At 51.9% G+C, this 17,958-nt stretch overlaps 1 protein-coding gene across 3 annotated transcripts in view; it reads left to right on the forward strand.

Annotated features, from left to right (window-relative positions):
- EFR3B (EFR3 homolog B) overlaps positions 1-14,124 on the forward strand; it is an 87,377-nt gene extending 73,253 nt beyond the window's left edge. For all 3 annotated transcript variants that reach the window (XM_032866971.1, XM_032866972.1, XM_032866973.1), the window contains exons 14-23: positions 284-359; positions 678-839; positions 2,056-2,187; positions 3,747-3,814; positions 4,531-4,658; positions 5,406-5,497; positions 8,000-8,048; positions 9,350-9,456; positions 10,752-10,801; positions 11,213-14,124. In XM_032866971.1, the coding sequence (XP_032722862.1) occupies positions 284-359; positions 678-839; positions 2,056-2,187; positions 3,747-3,814; positions 4,531-4,658; positions 5,406-5,497; positions 8,000-8,048; positions 9,350-9,456; positions 10,752-10,801; positions 11,213-11,318 (970 nt within the window). In that variant the 3' untranslated portion in view covers positions 11,319-14,124. The remainder of the gene's footprint in view (positions 1-283; positions 360-677; positions 840-2,055; positions 2,188-3,746; positions 3,815-4,530; positions 4,659-5,405; positions 5,498-7,999; positions 8,049-9,349; positions 9,457-10,751; positions 10,802-11,212) is intronic.
- The last annotated feature ends 3,834 nt before the right edge of the window (positions 14,125-17,958 follow it).

Below are 17,958 nucleotides of genomic sequence, written 5' to 3' on the forward strand. Positions count from 1 at the left end.
ATCCTGGGACTCTGGGATCGTGACCTGAGCCGAAGGCAGTCGCTTAACCAGCTGAGCCACCCAAGTGCCCCTGAATTGGTGTTTTAGAAAAAGGGACCAGAAAAAGTGGGCAGGACAGAGGGGTTGAGAACTTGAGGAAAGTGGAGACTGAGCTAAGAACCAATGCAGGGGGGTGGGAGGCTGGGGGACCCAACTGACAACATTGGGGTAAAGCCCAGTGACGCTGCCTGAGCTCTGACTGGCCTGGCACAGGGCTAAGGTGGCCCCTTGTGTCCCTTCCCAGTACCCTCAGTGACATCTCTGTCCTGAAGCTGAAAGTGGACAAGTGCTCCCGACAGGACACCGTCTTCATGAAGAAGGTTAGCCCCTGTGACTTAAGCCCCAGCAAACCCCAGGTGGGCCAGGCTTTATGGGCCCCCGCCTCCCAGCCCCCAAGTCAGCGCTGACCCCATCTCCAGGCCTGCTTGCTCCCTCTTTGAGCACACTTAGTCAGGATGACCAGCTGAATCCAACCAAGTACTTGAGAGAGAGAGAGAGAAGGCACCCTTTCCCTAAGGGTGGAGGTGGGGTGCACACAGCCTCGCACCACCTGCAGACCGGTCTCCTCCCATTCTCCCTCCCCCTCCCACATCCACCCACCCACTTCGGCCTTGCCCCCACCCTTTTCCCATGCCCAGCACTCCCAGCAGCTCTACAGACATATCTACCTGAGCTGCAAGGAGGAGTCGAACATACAGAAGCACTATGAGGCGCTCTACGGCTTGCTGGCACTCATCAGCATTGAGCTGGCCAATGAGGAGGTGGTGGTCGACCTCATCCGCCTGGTGCTGGCTGTTCAGGTGGGGGCTGTTCAGGTGGGACCTGGCATGGGCAGCATGTGGCGGGGTGGGATCAGCGCGGGGCACCGGCTGGGCGAGCACTCATGAGAGCACAGCTGTCTCAGAGCCCAGGAATACGGCACCCTTGGCTCCCCATTCCTCCAGGGGCCACAAGCCATGGTTCTGTTTGGGGAACCACCCAAGAATGCCTCATCCGTGGCTGGCGCCCATCCTCAGGCCAGAGGAAACCCAGGGAACAGGATCTTTCAAAAACACCCTTTGGTCCCTGGTATTTCAAGTCTCACAAGGTCTGAATGAGACTTCAAGGGGTACCAAGTTCTCATAAACCTTGAGTGATTCCAAAACAAACTTTATCTGTGGGTCGTCTGGTGTCCAAGCCTGGCTTTGTCTCAGAATTACCCCAAGCACTTATGAAAAATACATATTCCCAGTTCTTGCCCCATGCGTGGGGTTCTGGAGATCCAGCTGGCCTCCCTCGCGACTCTTAGAGAGCCAGTGTTCACTAGATAGGGCTGCAGCCTTCCAGAGTCCTTCTGGAAGTACACCTTCTGGTGTACTCTCAAGGATGCTGGGAATTGGGGTGGGTCCTTCAGACCTCAAAAGACCGGGCAGTGTCCAGGGTCCTGAAGCTAGGCAGCTTTAGATCCTACCTAGGAGCAGGAATGAGGGCAAACCTGGGAATTCAGTGGGGGAGAATCTTGGGCCACCAGGGCTAAATCCTGCAAAGCCAGCCCAGCTGCTATGACTGTCTTCACTCTAGAACTTGAGCTTCCTCTGTGTCCCAATCCCGACTACCTGTCGCAACTCTCTCAGCTTAATATGGGGACCCAGTTTAGCAAACCAGTCCAGTCCCCCAAGAGTCATTCAAGGCCTATATTCAAGGACACAGCATCCTAGAGGTAGGATTAATGATGAGGGTTTGGATGGTCAAGGTCACCAAAGCTGGAACTACAAAGTGGAGAATGAGGTCATCACCCCTCCACTCAAGTACTTACGAGCAACTAGATCATGTGTTGTTCTCGGGGTGATTCCCTTCCACTTTACCAAGGAGGACTTCTGTCTCCTAGGAAGGTAGGGGACAAATGCTGAAAAAGGCTTGGTCTAAAGAGATGGGCCGTCCCTTACTAAAGAAGGCTGGGAGGGGTTGGGCAGAGGTTGGGGCACCAATGTTAATTTGTCTGTTGAAAAACTCCAAGGCGCCTCTGTGTTGCCACAGGACGTGGCCCAGGTCAATGAAGAGAACTTGCCTGTGTACAACCGCTGTGCCCTCTACGCGCTGGGTGCCGCCTACCTGAACCTCATCAGCCAGCTCACCACAGTTCCTGCCTTCTGCCAACACATCCATGAGGTTGGTGTCCTTGCGACCCTCAGAGCTCAGGAGGTCCTCAGCTTGGGGTGAACCAAGTTCTCATAAACCTTGAGTGATTCCAAAACACCCAGAACCACTCATCCTCCATTGCGGGAGCCACATGTAGGCATTGAGGAAGGGTTGACAGAACAACTAGGGACCGGGGGAAGTTACCAGAGGCAGCATTTCCTCCTGTATGACACCACATAGTGTGGTGGGGTCTGCCACAGGCAGGAACCTGGACCCCTTCCTCACCTGCAAACCACCTGCCTCTACTCCCTGCCCCCACCCATGCCACCCCCGCTCCCAGAGGCCCAGCTACACACCACTCTCGTGTGGTCTGGGACGCATGTTATTTAAAAAAATAAATAAATAAAATTTATTATGGAAGTTTTCAAACATCACCAAAGCAGTGTGAGAACAGTGAACATCCATGTATCTATCATGTGGATGAAACAGGAGGGTTTTCCCACATTAATTTTATCTCTTTTTCGCTTTTTCTTATTTTACAGCAAATCTCAGCTTGCATGTCATTTTACCCCTGTAGATATCAGTGTTGTGTGTAAAAAATATGGACCCCATTCTACCTAATCGCCATGTTATTAACGTGCCTAACTAAGTTATCTGTAATGCCTCAGTGTTATCTAATACCTAGTCTATAATCAAATGTCCCCAAAAGACATTTTAAAAACATACTGAAGTATTTATAGGTGGAATGATAGAATGTCTAGGATTAACTTTAAAATACACAAGCAAAGGGGCACCTGGGTGGCTCAGTGGGTTAAAGCCTCTGCCTTCAGCTCAGGTCATGATCCCAGGGTCCTGGGATCGAGCCCCGCGTCGGGCTCTCTGCTCAGTGGTGAGTCTGCTTCACTTCCTCTCTCTCTCTGCCTGCCTCTCTGCCTACTTGTGATCTGTCAAATAAATAAATAAAAATCTTAAAAAAAAAAATACACAAGCAAAACGAACTAAAATAAGAAACCTCGAGTCCCAGCTGGCTCAGGGGCACTGTGTCACCTTGCCCCCCCAGCATGGGCCAATAGGGGGCGCAGAGAAGGCCATGCCCAGACATGGCCCAGACATGGCTGGCTCTCTCCTGTCCATACTTGCACGCCAACTACCCTCCCGCCTCTCACCATCTTACCAACTTTCACTGGAACTGCGTCTGTGACTGTCCATCAGGATGTTTCTGCTCTGCACCTGGGTTGGGGGGAGGGTGTGACCACTGCCCCCTCTTCCACGTTTACATAGAAAATAGGAATAGGGCATAGGAGCAAGCAACTGCCATCTCCCCAGGGCTAACTGCCTTGCCCTTAAAGGATGCTTGATGCATACCCATCACTGGGGATGGCCTGAGCTGTCCGCCTGGGCTTCTCAGGCTGCTGTGAGGGTCACTGTTGATCTGAGTTTGTCCCTTCGAAGCCCAGCTGCAGGGTGCTCGGGCAAGGAGTCTGTGGGAGGAAGGAACCACCAGGAGAGGGGTGAGAGCTAGCCTTTGCCTGCCCAGAGCTCCTCCCCTCTGCGGACCCCAGCTCTCATGCGGTTCCTCCCAACTGCAGGTGATAGAGACCCGGAAGAAGGAGGCTCCCTACATGCTCCCTGAGGCCGTGTTTGTGGAGAAGCCCAGGTGAGGGGAACACCTGGGACGTGGTGAGTGAGAAGGTGGGCAGTCTGAAGTCGGGGCTGAGGCCTCCATGGGCTCAAAGGCCCAAAGTGGACCCTGCCTGTGGCCCAGACGTCCTGGGTCCAGTGTGACCTTCATCGCGGGGCCGTAATCCACCCTTGAGCCGTGTCAGTGTGTTGTGCTCTAGAGAGTTTAACGTAAGCTTCCGGGGCTTTGGCCAATCCCATGGGCTGTGCCTCCTGGAGAAGTCGTTCTTGCAAGACACTGGATCCATCCAGGTGGCGTCCGAGGACTGCAGTCTGTGTCATGCCAGCCTCAGAGGAACTCAAGGAAAATACTGTGAAAAAGCAAAATGTCTAACCAGAGGGGGTAGCTTTATAAATGATGGCCTTTCCACCACAGCGGTTTGGGAGAAAAGTTCACGCGAACCATGCACGGTGCAATCGGTAGATAAAAACGATGACAGAACAGGAATTCAGGGGGTGATGTGTGTGTGTGTGTGTGTGTGTGTGTGTGTGTGTGTGTATGGGCGCATGCACATAGACCTGAGCCCCCGGAAGGATTCTGCACAAAATGCAAAGATGTCGTCTCTGGAAAGTGGGACTATGGCTGATTTTCTTTTCCTTCTGCTTCTCTCATTTTGTAGGATGAATGTTCCTTTTATAATAAAATCATTAGGAGATCCCGCTAGTTGCCTCTTTTCCTTCTGTGTCTTCCAGGTTGTCCCAAAATCTAGACGGAGTAGTGATTGAGTTCCTCTTCCGCCAGAGCAAGATCAGCGAGGTCCTGGGGGGCAGCGGCTACAACTCCGACAGGCTCTGCCTGCCCTACGTCCCTCAGCTGACAGGTAGGCCCTCTGCGCGAGCACTTCAGAGACTGCCTCTGGCTGTTCCTCAGCAGAACAGGGCCTGAGCCTGAGGGGCTTGGGTGCCCTTCAGGGCCTCCCCCGGCCCCTGGCGTGTCACATGGGAGTGGACAAATGCAGGGGAAATCTGCAGTGAGAGCCTCTCGATTTCCCCACCTCTTCTCCTCAGGGCCGGATCCTTGGGGGAAGGTGGCCCATGAGACAGGCCGGCCGTGGACGGGAGAGGCCCCACGGAGCCCCAAAGAGCACACATGGGCTGTGCACCTTCCCTGCCCTTTACTCCCTGAAAATCCTTCGGTGGGTTTCCCGGCATCTGGCAAATGAAAAGTTTCATTTTCCTTGACTAGCAAATAGGGATTAACGACCCCTGCCTTAGGGGGCTGGTGGGAGACGCACACAGAATAATAACACCACGGGCACTTCAGGAAATGCTCCACGAGTGACAGTTTCTGGTGCACCTTGCTGTATGCTTTCTGGTCGTGAGCGGCTGCTTTGTGCTCATTGAGGATTTCAAAATCGTAGCCTTAAACAGCAAAACTCACCACCCTAAGGCTGGCAGGGGAGGCTGGCAGCCTTCGGAAAACCAGCTGTAGCCTCCGTGCGTCCTGAGCCTTCCGGAAGGACTGTGGGTCAGGCAAAGGTGGGGGATGGGGGCGAGATGGTACCAGAGCTGTGAGCCTGGCTCGCTCTGAGCACAGCAACTCTAGCTTCTGGGCTTCCCTTTCCCAGATGAGGATCGCTTATCCAAGAGGAAGAGCATTGGAGAAACCATTTCCCTGCAGGTGGAGGTGGAATCCAGGAACAGCCCAGAGAAAGAAGAGGTGAGTGGCCTGTTCTTGCTATGCCGTCCCGCATCCCCAGGGGAGGGGACCGGCTCTGGCTGCTCGCCAGTCAGGCACTCCAGGCTCCGGGCTCCCCTAACTGCACAACACATTTAAAGTTGCATGAAGTTGCATGGAAAGCCAATTTCTCAAATACCCCATTTTCTTACTATCTCTAGTCATGTATGTCATAGATATTTCCATCTGGAAAAATTATATGCACTACACACACACACACACACACACACACACACCGCTCCATGACAACGTTGTACAAATCCCTCTTGAAAAGCTTGCTCGTGATCATTTCCCATTCCCAATGGAGGCCGGTGTGCGCCATGTTGGAAACTGGAAGGCCTGACAGGAGAGATGAGGGCGAGAAGAGCTTTCACGGTGTTTCTTCCAGAAAGATCAATAGAGGTGCTTTTTTAAAGACAAAGTTGCGGCTTAAAGATCTCTCTTCCATCTTCTCTTGGGGGCTCTGAATATCTAATTTATGTCCAAATGAACCGGGGATATCTCCGCTGTCATTACTTCTTCTACCTCCGAAAATAAAGCAGATGTGCCCACGAGTAAGCAAGAGGGAATCACAGTGGAAAGACTCAACTCACTCCTACAAATGAAAAAGAAATAAGGGCGGGGCAGAGCAGGAGCGGAAGGGGTCATGAGGGAGACGAGGCCATGAGACGCAGCGCACTTGGGTTTAACTGGGTCTCCCGCCATTAAGGAAATTGACAGGTGGGGAAGCCTCAGCAGGAAGTGAGGAGGATGCCCAGGAGCAGGAGGGGGGACTGGGACAGTTTCTACCTGTTGGTGCTGGGGCAGCCGTGGAGGACAGCCTCTACCCTGAGCCTTTCCCCAGACGCACCGGAGCAAGGAGAAGTCGTTGGGGTCGGGACCGAGCCTCCCTCTAACTGTGCCCTTAGCCACCTTCCCTGCTCTTCTGTCACTGGGGCACTTGTCTGGAACCTTCCCCTACAAGGAAGGAAGCCCTGACTTGGGCTAATTGGAAGACTGGAATGGAGTTGAAGCCGGCGTCCTCCCAGGCCTTCCGGCTCTGCAGGACAGGGAACCATGTCAGGACTGCAGCGGGGGTTGGCTGCTGTTCCCCCCAGAGTTGTGATTCTCCTTCCCAGGAGTTAAGAGTTACTCATCGGGAACCGATGAGTAAAATGAAGCAGAAGGAGAAGGAGAAACAGAGCCTCCTACTCTCTAGTGTCCCCTGGGTCACCAGAATGGGTTCCTTTTCTTCCAGGGAGTCCCCCTAGCTCAGGGGGAGCCTGGTAGCTACAGGAAGAGTGTGGGGGCCTCCAGCCCGTGCCCTGCAGCCACGCCACGCTTCTTTTCACTCTCAGCCCGCCATACCCTACCAGAAGCCCGCGCTGGCTCCCTGTGACTGAGGGCTCAGCACAGCTCCCTCTGCGTGTCCTTCCCCTGATAACAGGCTGTGCCCTCTCTACCACGGGACCAGCCGAGAGTCCCGCCCATACTCAGTACTCACTTAGTATTCCGTGAACGACTGTCACCCATACCTACATCTCTGGCCTTCCTCCTCACACTAGCATTTGCTGAATGGTAGTCAAATCAGAAAAGGACAACTCAGTGAATTTTCACTAAAGAAATGTGTCCGTGCAGTCACACCCAAATCAGGGGAGAGGAAATTGTCATTGCCCAAAGGGAGCCACTAGCCTGACTTCAGTCCTTTCTTGAACTTTATATCAGTGAAATAATTTTCTCCTGTGTCTTCTTCTTTCACTTAATACTGTGTTTAAGTGATGGGATAGGAGTGAATCATGGATCCGGTCTCAGGGAGCCCAGAGTCTCCTGGGGACTACCTAGGACTTAGTTCAAAGTCTTCATGGCTTCCAGCCTCTACCCGAGCCTGTGCGGCTATGGGGCAGTCCTTCTTTGGGTTTGCTATTTTCTACCTCCTTTCCTAGGCCCTGCGAGGGCTGAGAACCTGTGACCCAGGTCCCTGAGCCGACCTCAGCGTGTCTGACCTTTACTCAATACTCAGATCACCTCAGTGGGTCATTTGATATCCTGAGTCTTCAAAAATGTTGTTCAGTTCTTAAAATTTCCATTTGAGGTATTTGCCAGCTGCTTCCTCTTGCTGCCAATATTTTCTGTTACATTCTCTGAAGATTTTTTTGAATTTCACAGGGTTTTCTTCCCATAGGGCTTGATGGGACAAGCAGGGGTTGGGAGGTGGGGAGTCCGCAAGCTCTTCCAGGTGATTCTTGGCACGCTGATGAGGACTAGGCCTCCCCTACCCCACCCCGACCCTGCCATCCCGCTGCTGTCCTTCAGGGGACGGCTCTGTGCCCGCCTGCTGGGGAGCTTCAGAAGCCCTGGTGAGAATGTGGGTGTCCTGGGGCAGCTTCCACCCCTGGGGACATTCTTCAGAGGAGCCAGAGGGGCTGCCCACTAACTGAGGAAGCCAGAGCCACCTCCCCCACCCACACGCCACCTTTCTGATCACTTCTGTCCCTCCTCCCTCAGCGAGTGCCTGCCGAGGAGATCACCTATGAGACCCTAAAGAAGGCCATCGGTGAGTTGGCGGGGAGGCTGGGGCCGGGTCCTGGGGGAGGCAGGGGTGTGTGCAGCCCGCTGCGGCATTCAGCACAGAGGTGAAGGGAGGCGGGCAGCATCCCTGAAACTCATGACCGCTACGGCAGCTGCCGTGAAAAGCTCCCCTTGCCTGATCAGGATCAGCAGTGCCGACCCGCATCTCCTCGGTCTGGCAACCCTTCTTCGACAACAGCGAGATGCCCTTAAAAGCAATGAACTGAGGGTTACAGCCAGTTAGGCAAAAAGCAATTTTGTGTAAATACTAAGACCATTTTTTTTGGTGGATTATAATACAAAAGAACAAGTTGACCAGTGAAAGATAGGAAGAACAAATCAGATTCATGGTTACTGGCAACAGATTGTAAAATGCAGTAGTACCTCCCTTGTCTGGATGAGTGGGCAATGAAGTATTCTGAATAAGAGAATTTTTCTGATAACTGATGATAAATTATATTTTCAGATGCCAGACCGTTTTCATTTGGGTTGTCCCCGGTAGTATTCCTTCTGAAGGCGCAGTCTGCTCAGCCTTCTTCAAGCATGGACATATCGAACCACCACCCCCTTCTTTATTTTTGCTGACTCATTTTGGAAACTAAAAGGAATGTGTAGAAGTCTTAAATTGGACAGCCTCGGACTGCTGGGTCCTAGGGGCCGAGCTCTTGTCTTGGCTCTTGGGATCCATCTGGCTTTGCCACTGTTGGTGTCCCTTTCCAATCAGTGCCAGAGTACTTCCCGTTCCTGACACTTCTTTGAGAGTCTTAGTGGTGATGCAGTTTTAAAATCTTTAACAGGGCCACCTGGGTGGCTCAGTGGGTTAAAGTCTCTACCTTCAGCTCGGGTCATGATCCAAGGGTCCTGGGATCGAGCCCCACATCAGGCTCTCTGCTCAGCGGGGAGCCTGCTTCCCCCCCCCCCCGCCTGACTCTCTGCCTATTGATGATCTCTGTCTGTCAAATAAATAAATAAAAATATTTTAAAAAATAATAATAAATAAATAATAAAATAAAATCTTTAACAGCTTTAAAAGCCCAGCTGAAGGGTCCCCTTCACGGGTTCTCAGGTTCTTTCATGAGGAAAGGGGCAGAGCCTCAGGCCCAATAACCCCAAGATCTATCCATCGTGGGCCCATGTAATGGCACCCCACCCTCTGTGCGCTGCTCATCAGCGGAGGGCAGGGCCCCAAACGCAGTCACGGACGGCGCTCCCCTGGAGGGGTCTTGGCCGTCTTCTCCAGCCCCTGCCCCCAGGACCTCGGGGCTGACCCAGCTCTCTGTGCCACAGTGGACAGCGTAGCAGTCGAGGAGCAGGAACGTGAACGGCGGCGACAGGTGGTAGAGAAGTTCCAGAAGGCACCCTTTGAGGAGATCGCGGCACACTGCGGGGCCAGGGTGAGTGAGCAGTAACAGGGTCGATTCCTTGGGGACCCAAGCAGGGCTGAGTTTCTAGGAGGTCTTGGCACTTTCGACACCCAGAAATTAGGGCTTAGATCCCACCAATGCCCTGGCGTTGCATCGTTTCCCCAAGAACCCAGAGGCTGGGTGATTAGCCATACACTCCTTTAGATTTCGTAATTTCTCTCTGAAGAGGAGGTCCTGACCTCGGGAGCTCCTGCATCAGCCGGACAGACTGTAATATTTACAACAACAAGTCTGCAGCTCGCACTTAGGCACACGCCAGAACATCTTCCATTTATTAGCTCATGTCATTGTCATGACACCTCTGCGAGGGCTGTGCAGTCATGCGCATCTCATTACGGGTGAATGGGGAATGAGCCCCACCAAAGGAGAGATGGCCATTGTTTGCAATAGGGTCCCACTTCCAGCCAGGGACTACCCAGTAGGGGGTACGGAACAGCCTGGCCCTGGAAAAGAGACTTGAAAGAGAAGGTGGCAAATAAGTAAAGAGAAGGACTCGTGTCTATGCATTTCTTGAAATTGATTAGGATTTGTTAGTCACAATGGCCATCTTAGGAACAATGCAACATAATTATAAACATCCCAAATTGCAAATAACTTCTATTTTATTGTGATTTTTTTTCCTCTCGGTAGAAATATGTGTTATTTTCTTTTCTATTATGTAAGAGGTATTATCTATATTTCTATATATCATAATGTATAATAACAATATAATAAGATGAGTAAATACCTATAGATTTTTCTGGGCCTATGTTATCCTCACCTGTTCCATCTCTAGAGGTGCACCCTGCTCATTTCATGAGCTCAGAGCTGAGGGGCCCGTTCCTGAATCAGACATAGTCTCATTCTCTGTGTACATGGGCTTTGTTAGAGCCAGAAGGGACCAGAGAGAGCCTCTCCCTAACCCACCAGTTTAGCACAACTGCCTCTTGGAAGTTGAGGGACATCTCAAACCAGCTGTGAGCCTCCTGACTATATATGCCCAGCAGGGCCCTACGACCCACGTGGAGGAACTAAAGGCCCTTTACGAGCTGTCTGCTAAGGCCCTCCTGGGGGTCCCAGCCTCTGTGCCGTCCCCAGCCGGCCTTCCTAGGTGGCCCTACCTGATCTGAACCCATAGCCAGGATCCAGAGATAAGTGCCAGAAATAAACTCACACCCATTCCCCTCCTAAGACTGCAACTGGCCCCCATCTCCACGGGTTCTCTGGACAGCGGGGCTCCTGAGAGCGGGGAAGCCCCCGGCTGACTTCCCTCTGCTCATGTCTAGGCATCACTACTGCAGAGCAAACTCAATCAGATCTTCGAAATCACCATCCGGTAAGTGGCAGCCCTGGGCAGGGACCCCGCCCCCCACCCAGTCCTCCTCTCTCACCTGTCTCCAGGCATCCCTGCCTCCAGGGCTTCACGCAGCCACCAGCTCTCCCAGATAAGGAAAGCAAGACTAGAGGGAGAAAAAGATAGCTCAGTGAAGCCCAGAAAAGAGCCAGGGGTCCTAAGGTCTCAGGCTGGTGTTTTCTAAAGCAACAGTGTTACTGTAGAGCCTGCAGTAAAGCTACACTTCAAGTGAAATCTAGAAGATTCTAGAACTTGCAACCTAGGAACCCATGGAATGACAGTCTCTGGTCCCTGTTCAAAGAAAAACCCAAATCAGCTACTCCTTTTGGTTGCATGGGGTGGGACCCGAGAGCCCCCTTCTCACGCTTTTCTCCCCCGTGTGCTTCTGCCCAGCCCCCCCCCAAGCCCATCAGGCACCATCACTGCAGCCTATGGCCAGCCTCAGAACCACTCCATCCCGGTCTACGAGATGAAGTTTCCCGATCTGTGCGTATACTGAATCCAGAAGACGGAGCTCCTCGGCAGGGTGGGGTCTGAGGGAGGGGCTAGCCCTCACAACCCACCCCTATGGCCTGGAAATGGAACTGAGATGTCAGAGAAAAAGCAGCTTGGTTGGCAGCACCTCCCCAGCTAAGCAAGGGGGAGCTTTGGGCCCCCTCTCAGCCCTCCCACTTCCTCCTCGTCTTCCCTGAAGGAGATCAGCCTCTGGAGCCAATAAGCATCTCACCTGCCCTTTGTCTCCTCCTTTGTGTCCGCCAAGAACTGAGAACCATGGGAGGGCTGGGGTGTACTCTCCAGAGGGAGACAGGGGTCCTGAGAATCTCTTGCTTGCTGTAGGTCGGGAAGGGCTTTCATGGGGGTGGGTCTGGGGGGCACAGCTGCCAATGCCCCAGGAGGGAACTAGACAGAGACATGGACAATAGTCAGGAGGATGCAGGGCGAGCTCCCAGCTGCTCTGGGAAAGCAGTGGTGTGCAAGGCTGGGAGGCAGCTGCTGTCTTCCAGAGCATTCTCCCTCTGCCTGGAGGCCTCCAGCCTCTCCTCCTTTCCACTCTCCTGCTTGCCCTGCTGGTTGTGTCCTTGTGATTCTTTCTATTATTAATTCATGTCAAGCCCTTCCAACAGGAACTGCAGTCAAGACACCATGCACGGCAAGAAAGGATAAAAATCCAGGGTGGGTAGCTTGGGCCATAGAGGGGGCTGGCTCTCCCCGGGCTAGGCCTGCCCCCTGTGGAGGAGCAGCAGGCAGAAGTGGGCAAGGCCACATCCCCTGTTGCATCCTCTTACCTCCCTCATTGAGAGGGAGCTTGCTGGGTCCTCCCATAGTTCTCTTCCTTCTGGATGTTTCTCTAAGTTGAGTTTTCTCTCTGATGCCTTTCTTCCTGAGGATCCTAGCATGTTTCTACAGCCTCTGAGTTGAGGGAGGGCAGAATGAGGTAATGGTTCAAGAAAATCTGGTTCTATGTGTCTCAAAAGGAAGAGGAATTGTGAGAGCCTCCGGGCCTGCCCACTTCACTTCCTGTGGAAGAGGCTCCCGGCCTGACTTGGGAGGGGGCAGGGGAGGGGCTTATGAAGATAGCATTTCGCATCTCAAGGATGTCAGAGTCAACCTTTTGGATGTTTCATTCAAGGAAAGAAGGATCTGGCACCCAATATTGGAATGATCTCTTCACTCTTTGGGCAAAGTCAGGACATCAACGCCAACTGGCAAACTTGAGGCTTGGGGAGAAGCAATGAGGACCCCTTTGGGTTCTGGCTTTCCATCTTTGCTGAGCGCCCTGCCTATCTATGTGCAGAGGCAGAGCTAGAAGGCCTTTCACTGTGTTCTCTCTGCTGCCCTCACCCATCCCCCCTCCGGGAACCTTTGTCCCTCCAGAGCCTCCTGGGTCTCCTCCCATGGCAGCACCCTATGGTCCCAAATAGCGCCTCTCTTGTCTCCCAGGAAAACTTCCCATCACTTTTCTGAGCTGATGGAACTCGCAGGAAGGTGTGAATCGTCAAATGATTCCTCCCTGGAGAATTTGCTTTTTTAAAAAGAGGGAGAATGAGATTTCTTGACCCAAAGGAATCCCTTTTTAGGGTACAATTTTAGGCCGTGTGGTGAAGGGCCAGAAGCAGGATGTTTCTGCTAAGAGGAGGGGGCTTCATGGGACACCCTCTGGTCACAGCCGTGCCCACAGCCCTGCACAGACACACAGTGAAAGCCTGGGTATGAGGGTAAATAGATGTATTTTCCCAGAACTGGGAAAACCTTAACATGTGCATTTTCCCATTACGTGTGCAATAACTATTTTGAATAGGGGGGCTATCTGACACTCATCCTGTAGTTTCCACTCAGGTCGGTGCCTCCGTGCTAAGGGCCTGTGGCTTCTGGATGACCTGCATGATTACGAGGCCCAAGGATCTCGGCTTCTGCTCCCCACCCCTCCCCCACCTGTGGCTTTTGGCTCTGGCTCTTAACTAATGCTCAGCCCAAATTTATAAAGCATGAACTTTGACTTTTCTTTACCTTACTGTCTCTTTATTAAGAAAAAAAAATTAAAATAAAAATATGAAGGCAAATGACCTTTGGAAGAAACTTTAAAGAAACTCTCAATCTGGAGCCACAAACGGGTCTTTCCTTACCAGATCTTTCCATCTGTATCCCCTGCTTGGCTTTGATGAGAAACCCTATTTCTTTCTTGTGTCCACTTGACTTTTGGGGTTAATTCATGGCAGCTGCACCCTGGGACATACCCTTGGGGTCCTGGGCCTGGGCCTGGGATGTGGTGGTGCTGGAGCCTCTTTCTAGACCCAGCACCAGAACCAGAGATCTGTAGGCCCACCCGGATGCCCCTCCCTCTTCCGCCCTGGGAATGGAGTGAGGAAGCAGATGCACGGTTACCATTCTTCTTCCTACACTCACCCCTGTCTCTGTCCACAGCAGCTCTTTCCTTACCTCACCAGAGCTTAGCAAAGATGCGCTTCTTTTGGGGGAACTAGCCATTTCTTGAGGGCCCTCTTCTCAGTTTCAATTTAGAAACTTACATTCGGTAGAATACTGGATTGCCAGCACAGGAAGTAGGACCTGGATCCTAGCCAGATACGCCTCAGAGTCAGAAACCATAATGTGATTTATCTCGAACGATTACTCCGTAAACTGTGGAGTGTCCTTCACACCCACACTCCCCTCCTGTGAGCCCAGGGAGAGGGGCGAAGCAGACTGTGATGGGCACCCAGGCCTTGGGCTTAAAGTCACTGCTTACTGCCTTCTAAGCCCTCTGGCGTCCGCCTGCCTTGTGTCATGTGACTGACACTGCGTCCTGCCTCTCTCTGTCTGGCTTGAGCCAGAAAGTCCATCCAAAGCAGCGGCTTCTGGGAGCCACAGAGGACTCTTGCTTTAAGGCCAAGGCGCAGGGCTGGTTACCACTCTGTTCGCATCACTTAAGGCATGAATGTATTTGAGACTTTAGAGGTCCTGTTAATTTGGTTGAATCATGTAAGTGGGTAAGAAGCAGCTCAACAGACAGTCCCCATAGGATCCTGGAGGCTCCTTGTTTTCCTTTCAGTAGGGTCCCTGGTGCCCTTGTGCCCGTTCCCATTTTCCTCTCTCTGAAAAGCAGAGATAAGTGGTTCTTTGACTCCTAAATGCCTCCTCACCAAAGGAGGAACCCAAGGAAGTGAGAAGAATTAGAAAGGTGCTCCCTCAGATGCTGTCCTCTGTCCAGCCTCTCCCACAAATAGACGGATGGGCAGTGAAAAGTGGGCGGGGACCACCCACAGTGCTGGATGGAGAAGTACGAGGACCATACACACACGCTGCCCTTTGCCCTGGGTGGCCTGGGTCCCAGAGAACATGTTTCAGTTGGCCTAAGAATCACAGCAGCTTGGGGTACCTTGAAACAGCTCAAAGCCAGAACTTAGGGCTTCTCTGGGGGCCCCTGGGGCATGATAGCTTCCAGTTGCTGTTACAGGGTCCTCAGGCCTTCTGACCTGGTCACACGGAGGGTCACCGGGAAGTGAGGCTGTTTCTTCCAATCCTTTTCTGTGACCATAAAATGGCAACTGGCCTGTGGGGATCTCTGGGGAAGGAGAAGGCCTGTGTGTGTAAGGCCGAGTATTAAGTTTAAAGGAAGATAGGAAAGGGGCGCCTGGGTGTCTCAGTCGTTAAGCATCTGCTTTTGGCTCAGGTCATGACCCCAGGGTTCTGGGATCGAGCCCCGCATTGGGCTCCCCACTCATTGGAAACCCTGCTTCTCCCTCTCCCACTCCCCCTGTTTGTATTCCCTCTCTCTGTCTCTCTGTCTCTGTCAAATAAGATATTTAAAAATAAAAAATAGAGGTAGACAGGGAGGACAGCTCACGAGAGCAGATCATGCCTGCTTTTCCTAACCCACAGACCCTGGCAGGCAGATCCTGCTGAAACATGGTATCTTATGGTGTCTGAGGAGGTTTAGGGTCCTGTGCTGCTGCTCCATCCCCTAGAAATCTTCTGGTTAAAGTGACCCTACGTCTGAAGATTGTGGCAGGATGGTCCTGGTGGGCCTGGCCAGCTGAGGGGGTGGGGAGGAGACACGGACTGTGGATGGGGCTCAGTGGCCCATTGGGGACAGAGGGCAGTTTTCTGGGCTCTCCTTTAGCACGGCCAGGTTGACCTGGTCTTTTCTCCTTCAGGGGACCTTGGGGCCTCGGCCATCCCCTTCCCCTTCTGAGTTCTTCCTCCATGACCGTCGGTTCTGGCCTGTGGAGTACAGAGCTGGAAATCCACAATACTACAGCATTACACGTACATCACAACGTGTCTGTGTCCACTTAGACCCTCCTGACCTGGCTGAGAGTGTGTGTGCCCACGTGCATACACATGTGTGCAACGTAGTTGATAGTTGACAATATTATGTACGTAACAGCTGACGTATTTATGTGGGAGCACAGAATTAGTGCCTGTGGCAGTTTTCTGTATTTTAAACTCATTGAGTCAAATTAGTTTTATTTCAAGGAAGGGGAAAGAGGGTGGGGGTAAGGGGGGATTGTACGAAGAAGGACTCTTTAGCGAGATTATTCTCTAGGACTATTAGTCATGATTTCCCAATGAGTCTTCATGATGCCCTTTTCAAATAAATGTTAATGTTGTCACCACATGGTTGTGTATTTGGTTTCTTTAAAGTACATGGTTTGGGGGGGGATGCAAACAGGATCTGAAAATACCGACATTAACTACTGCCATTTAGCCGCCTCCACCTACCGTTACTTTATGCACCTAAAAAGGAAGGAGAGTAGGGGGAAAGATGCTGCCCAGATGTAAACACCAGGCTTGGGATTCCCAGCAGGGGAGCATTCTGATGGGAGAGCCTAGGCCATTTCTTCTTCACAGCAACTAGACTCTAGCCCCATTATATAACCCACCATAGGGGAGATTTTAGGCTTAAGAATAGAGCTTTCCAATTCCCTTTACAGAGGATTGCTCAGGGTATTAGGAACTCCTAGAGCAGGAAAATATGGGGATCTCTGTGCACGTGCCATACACAAATGTTGCCCAGCAGGATTTGATCTGTACCATCCACTGCTATGTCTAATGTAATTGACATATATGTGTGGATCTCTGTGTGCATGTGAGTATTTGTGTTTCTTGTGAATTGTCAGTGTGTGTGGCTGTAAATCCATGACCCAGCATTATACAAACGCCATGGGACATCTGAAAGAAAAACAGGGGTGCTGGGCTTGGAGTCTACTTAAAAAGAAAAAGAAGAAAGAAAGAAAGAAAAAGACACAACCCCAAGCCTTTGCCCTGTGGACCGTGGAGTTTCCCTGAAGAGAACACAAGAATGCGTGCAGCTAGGAACTTACCATCCAGCCGGACTGTGTGTCCTCCAGGGCTGAGAATGAGGAGACTCAGCTGGAAGAGATCACGAGTCTCCCCAGCAGAACTGGAATCAAGCCTGGGCTCATGTTTTTAAAAAGGGTTTCACAATGGTGGGGGAAGGTGGGGAGTTCGTTCCAGGCAGAGGGGGAAGGGGGGAAGGAAAAGAAGGATGAGAAGACCAGTCGGTGGAAACACGGGAAATGGGGTTTGGTCAGGAGAGTGAAGCTGATGGACGAGAGTCCATGGCCCATGAAATCTGACATTGAGAGCAAATTGGGGTGGGCTGACTTTTGGCTCTTGAACCAGGGAATGTAAGGAAAGCAAGATTTTGTATACATTAATCTGAAGAACTTGTATATGGTGGGTTAGGAAGGAGACGGACTGGAGACAAGGACACGGGTTGGTTAGGAAGCTGTTGGGATAGTTGAGGCTGAGCACTTAGTATATTAAAGAGAAAGGCTGTGGCTAGGCAACATGGGAAGGGGTCTGGGCATAGCTAGGGCAAGAAGACAGAGCCATGAAGGCTGGAGCCTAAGGGTCTGGAAGAAGCATCTGTGTATGTTGTGTTATATTTGTACAGGTGTGTCTCCATGGTGGGGCGGGGGGTTGTCTATGTAGGTTAGAACAAGTGTTTGGGGACATTTGTGAGTAGCCTGAGAGAGCAGCCAAGTCCAAATTGTCAGCCACGCTCAGCTGTCACATGTAGCCTCTCAGTGATAAAAAGATCACATCTCTTTTCTCATTAATCCTTACACTAGGAAGGGGTGGGTGGATGGATGAGAGAACCAAATCTTGGAAAAGTAGAGAGACTTGCCCAAGGTCACACAGATAGCTGGATTCAGGGAGGTGTTACCACAGCTTCCCACCTCACAGCCAACAGTGAGCTTCAACCAATGTTGGGCTGGCTCTTAGACATGTTAAAAAGAAAACCACAGGCCCCCAGAATGGCATCAGCCAAGTCACCAAACTGGGGCTTAATACCTTACCTAATTGCACCTTCCCCCAGAAATGTAAATCTAGTTCCTTGATCAGGAATTTCCTGATAAGCATCAATCAGGTAATCTGTCACATGGGTCCTTTCCCTTTGCTGCCCACCCCTCTCAACGCGCAAATGTGCACACCCGGCATGCACACACATCGCACACCCCCACCCCAAAGATTAGGTAGTCAGCATGAGACCCCCCTGCTTTTCCCTCCGAGGGAAAGACCTTGCCCTGAACAGTTCTTTCGCTAATAATCTTCTCGCCCAACCCTCCTTCCTATAAAAACCTTCCATCTTGTACAACCGCTCGGAGCTTCCT

This window comes from Lontra canadensis, unplaced genomic scaffold (genome assembly GCF_010015895.1).
Source record: "Lontra canadensis isolate GAN:19392208 unplaced genomic scaffold, GSC_riverotter_1.0 scaffold32, whole genome shotgun sequence".
In the NCBI taxonomy this organism is placed as follows: Eukaryota; Metazoa; Chordata; class Mammalia; order Carnivora; family Mustelidae; genus Lontra; species Lontra canadensis.